General features: G+C 55.1%; 1 protein-coding gene across 2 annotated transcripts in view; it reads left to right on the top strand.

Moving 5' to 3' along the window:
* Positions 1-690: 690 nt before the first annotated feature.
* MICAL1 (microtubule associated monooxygenase, calponin and LIM domain containing 1) overlaps positions 691-4,879 on the top strand; it is a 10,895-nt gene continuing 6,706 nt past the window's right edge. Inside the window, exons 1-8 of one of the 2 annotated variants that reach the window (XM_015600115.2) lie at positions 691-1,025; positions 1,476-1,787; positions 1,880-2,087; positions 2,352-2,456; positions 2,796-2,900; positions 3,008-3,163; positions 3,778-3,878; positions 4,577-4,834. In XM_015600115.2, coding sequence (XP_015455601.1) covers positions 1,530-1,787; positions 1,880-2,087; positions 2,352-2,456; positions 2,796-2,900; positions 3,008-3,163; positions 3,778-3,878; positions 4,577-4,834 — 1,191 coding nt within the window. In that variant the 5' untranslated portion in view covers positions 691-1,025; positions 1,476-1,529. The remainder of the gene's footprint in view (positions 1,026-1,475; positions 1,788-1,879; positions 2,088-2,351; positions 2,457-2,795; positions 2,901-3,007; positions 3,164-3,777; positions 3,879-4,576; positions 4,835-4,879) is intronic. The other variant, XM_006926062.3, reaches the window with a different exon arrangement.

Raw genomic sequence — 4,879 nt, 5'->3', positions numbered from 1 at the left:
GGGGCTGTGGAGGTGGGGATACGCTCCTGGGGAAATGTGACCCAGGGCGCTTGAGAGTCCCTCCTGGCCGGTCTGCCCCGTCTCCCCCCGGCCCTGCCCTGCTCAGCCCTTCTCCAGACTTTACGGTCCTGAGTGGGAGTACTCCCTCCGCCCCCGCCTCCAGTGGTCCAGCTCCTCTCCATCCTTCCCGACCGCTCCAGCCCTCGTACATTCTTTGCCCTGGCGTTTCCAGGCTGGGTCATTCCCTCTCCGGTAGCTGAGGTCTTCTTCTTTCTACTCCCCCACCCCCGAGAGTCCTTTGCCCTTCATGACGTTCCATCCGCCCTGTACAGGCGACTTGCAGCAGGCGACTTTAACCTTCCCCTGCCTCGCCCTGGCCCGCTGGGCTCTGGCCAGTACCGGTGGGGCGGCCGAGGGGATGGAGGGGAGCAGACCCTAGGGACCTGCGTCCATTGTAGCCACGCACTATCCCTAACTCCCCCAGGGGCAACCTCATCCAACTTACCCTGATTCCTCTCTGTCTCAGAGTCAGAAAGCCCCCTCTGACACCCTCGAACTGCGTGGGTGCCCGAGCGAGGGAGAGGGGGACAAAAGGAGGCCTTGTTTGGGGGAAATTCCTGGGAGAGCATGCCAGAGTTCACAGGGGATGGGGCGGATCTTTGATGGGGGTGGGAGGAAGCTAGGAGGGGCTAACCGGGTTGCTGTGGCCCCGCTGCCTGCCCCCACCGCCCTCGAGGCCCACTGGAGAAGGCAAGTCACAGGGGAAGTGTTTTGACCACAGTGAGTCAGAAATAGACCCACTGCTCCTCACCCAGTCAGTCGAAACATGCAACAACATCCTCAGGCTGCTTGTTGAGGTAGTTTTGGTGATGGGAAGTGGAACCTTTGCAGTTAGAGATTGTCTCCTCCCTCTGTCAGAAGGAAATCACGAGTGCTAAGGAGGAAAACTTCGCCCTTGGTGGAAGACACACCCCACACCCGTGTGCCACTGAGTCTATCAAGGGGCACCTGGAACAGGGAGACGGGTGAGATGAGGCATTATGTGTGCCCAGCAGCTGGGGTTGTAGGTATTTGGCCTGTCTGTCTACACTGCAAGCAAAGCTCTCCTGGCCAGCCTGCCCTCTCCATGTCTGAGAAATTGCCCCAAGCCCTGCTTTCTGCCCTCTGGGCCCCAGAGATGAAGCAGGGCTTGGAGATCCCTGGACAGGAAGACTGGCTGGAAGCTCCCTGGCTTCTCATGTGCCCTCTGTGCCGAGGACTATTGATTTTTCATTTCCATATTTGGCAGATTTCACTTGCAGTGGAAGGGGTAGCAGCTGTCTCTGGAACAGATCGGGAGTGGGCTGGAAGAGAGGAGCAGGGCCAATCAGGGGTGGACCTGAAGCTCCCCAGAGACACCAGCCTGCTTTCCTCTCCTCCCCTTCCTTTTTCCTTCTTTTCTTCTTCTCCCCTTCTGTTCCCCCACTTCTCTCCAGCAGCAACGTGCCTCTGCCCAGCTGCTCCCTTCCCTGGGAGGCCCAAGGGCCTCCATGGCCTCACCCACCTCCACCAACCCAGCACACGCCCACTTTGAGAGCTTCCTGCAGGCTCAGCTGTGTCAGAATGTACTGAGCAGTTTCCAGGGGCTATGCCAGGCCCTGGATCTGGAGCCTGGTGGGGGGCTGCCCCAATACCACAAGATCAAGGCCCAGCTCAACTACTGGAGCGCCAAATCACTGTGGGCCAAGCTAGACAAGCGAGCAGGCCAGCCTGTCTACCAGCAAGGCCAGGCCTGCACCAGCACTAAGGTGAATACAATGCCTGGGATGGGGCTTAGAGAATAGGGGAATCATAAGAGGGAGATATGATGCCATGCTCACACTGCCTTGTGTGTTCCCAGTGCCTGGTGGTGGGTGCTGGACCTTGTGGTCTGCGGGCTGCTGTGGAGCTGGCACTGCTCGGGGCCCGTGTGGTACTGGTGGAAAAGCGCACCAAGTTCTCTCGCCACAATGTGCTGCACCTCTGGCCCTTCACCATCCATGACCTTCGGGCACTCGGCGCCAAGAAGTTCTATGGGCGCTTCTGCACAGGCACTCTGGACCACATCAGTGAGTACCACCTGGTGGGCTAGAGGGGTGGTAAGCCTGGGCCTGGAGACAGGCCAGTGGGTGGCCTGCTGGGCCAGCCAAGAGGCTGAGTGGATAAGACTCACTTTATCCAGGTGACCTTTTGGACTCAAGTCCTGTATCTGTAAATGGGCAGTTGGATGGAGTAATCTCTAAGACCTCCTCTAGCTCTGACAAGGTGCACCTTGGTGCTTGGGGAGGTATGCAGTCCTGGGGTCCCTATTCTTAATGTCCTTTCCCTTCCAGGCATCCGGCAGCTTCAGCTGCTTTTGTTGAAAGTGGCATTACTACTGGGGGTGGAAATTCACTGGGGTGTCACTTTCACTGGCCTCCAACCCCCTCCCAAAAAGGGTAAGTACTTCTCTGCTTCTGAGAATCCCACCTGCCAAGGACATCTTGGCCTGTGGAAGAAAAAGGGTGGGGTTGGGAGTGATCTGAGTTTCCCTTTCTAATAGTGTGGCCTTGTGCAAACCACTCTGAGCCTCATTTTGAACATCTGTGAAATGGGAGTAATATGTCGTTCCTTCCCTACTCTTCACAGCTGAAGATATAATCTGACAGGCAATGTGTGCTTGCTTTCTAAACCGTAAAGCCCTTTAATGCATTTATTTACATCACTGGCTTGTCCTGGGAAAATAGGGGCCTATTCAGACTTCTACACCTTTGTGCCTCTCACACCCTCTACCCCAGGGAGTGGCTGGCGTGCCCAGCTCCAGCCCAAACCCCCTACCCAACTGGCCAACTATGAATTTGATGTCCTCATCTCTGCTGCTGGAGGTAAATTCGTCCCTGAAGGTGAGTGATCACTTCCCTAGAATTCAGCATCTTGGGCTCTTCCTGGGCCTTCGTAGGCCCTTATATCCCTCATCTTCCTGTCACTCTCCACCTGTCCCCACGTCTAGGCTTCACAGTTAGAGAAATGCGTGGCAAGCTGGCCATTGGCATCACAGTCAACTTTGTGAACAAACGCACTGTGGAAGAGACACAGGTGCCTGAGATCAGCGGTGTGGCCAGGATCTACAACCAGAGCTTCTTCCAGAGCCTGCTCAAAGCCACAGGTCAGGGTCCTTCTCACAGAGGCTCCCACCCCTTGCCTGACCGAGGGCTGGCTCCTGCCTTTCCCATCTGCCCAGACCTGTCCTCAGTCCAAGAAATCTTGGCAGGAAAGAACCTGTGCCCCTAGGGATTCAGCAGGCACAACCCCACTTTGACACCCAGCATGATGTCTTAGATCTCTCACAAAAGGCATGAGATTTTACTTTGTGCTTCTTCATATATGCTTTAATATAGAAATGACATAAATTCAAAGTGAAAGTGGTACTTCAAGAAGCTGCTCTATGTTTACTTTGGCTTCAAACTGCCACGCCCCCTGGGGTGTACACACCTTAGTTTGAGAAGCCAGTCTGTTGTCCATTAGCATGTGACCATGTGGTTGGAGTAAGTCTTCCAGCTGCCACCCCACCCAAATTTCTTTGTTCCATGTTCTCAGACCTTTTGGGTCTGGGACAGATGGTCCATTGTGCCATCAGAATTCATGGGCCCCTGTGTGTGGGACACCCAATGTAGTCAAAGCTGTGATCCCACCTATCAGAGGTTAGGCATGGCTAGGGTGTTTGGAGAGGTGACACATAATGAGGAGACACATCTCCTGTCCCTTGCCCTGTCCCCCCAGGCATTGATCTGGAAAACATTGTGTACTACAAGGATGATACCCACTACTTTGTGATGACAGCCAAGAAGCAGTGCCTGCTACGGCTGGGGGTGCTGCGTAAGGTGAGGCCAGGCCCAGGCAAGGAGGGCCTGGGCAGCCAGCCCTGGGAAGTGGAGGCCAGACCTGGACACAGTTTGTAACCCCCACCCAGCCCTGGGTGTGCCCTGACCTTTCTTCTACCTCAGCTAGCTCCTCTACCTTGAGATTTACATGGCAACCTGAATCATATTCTGGGCTAAAAACCTTACACCAGCCATAGGACTACAAATGTAAACTCCATGAGGGAAGGGGTTTTGTCTCTTGTCTCTTTTGTTGGCTGATTATTCTCAATGCCTAGAATGGTATCCAGTGTGTATATGCTGATTGAACACCTACACTGTGGTAGGTCCTATCTTGAGAGCTTTCTGTGCATTTTCTCACCCAGTTCTCTTGAGTACCTTGAGAAGTTAGAGGTGTTATCTCTAAACAATGAAGAACCTAAAGCTCTGAGAAGTTCAGTGACTTGTCCAAAGCAAGTGTATGATAACAGTAATGGTTCTGGGCCTTGGGGGCAGGGCGCGGCTTAGGACCCCCAGCAGCAGGGTGAGTGCTGAGGAAGGGGCTTGAGCTTGAGAAGCAAGACATTCAAATTCTAGGCCCATCTCAGCCTTCAGCTGTATTCTGGGGAAGCCCCTTCTTGGGGCCTTAATACGTTCACCTACATCCAACGGGATGGGACTACCCAATTGATGCTGCTGGTTCTGATTTGTTGGCCATGTAGGACTGGCCGGACACCGACCAGCTGCTGGGCAGTGCCAACGTGGTACCCGAGGCTCTGCAGCACTTTGCCCGGGCAGCCGCTGACTTTGCCACCCACGGCAAGCTCGGGAAGCTGGAATTTGCTCAGGATGCCCATGGGCGGCCTGACGTCTCTGCTTTCGACTTCACAAGCATGATGCGGGCAGAGAGCTCTGCCCGTGTGCAGGAGAAGAATGGTGCCCGTCTGCTGCTGGGGCTGGTGGGGGACTGCCTGGTGGAGGTGAGGGAGTGGGATCAGGATTCTTTGATTGGGGGAGGGGGAGGG

The sequence above is a fragment of the Pteropus alecto genome, unplaced genomic scaffold, assembly GCF_000325575.1.
Source record: "Pteropus alecto unplaced genomic scaffold, ASM32557v1 scaffold79, whole genome shotgun sequence".
NCBI classification, from domain to species: Eukaryota; Metazoa; Chordata; class Mammalia; order Chiroptera; family Pteropodidae; genus Pteropus; species Pteropus alecto.
This window is presented reverse-complemented; position numbering and strand designations above follow the sequence as displayed.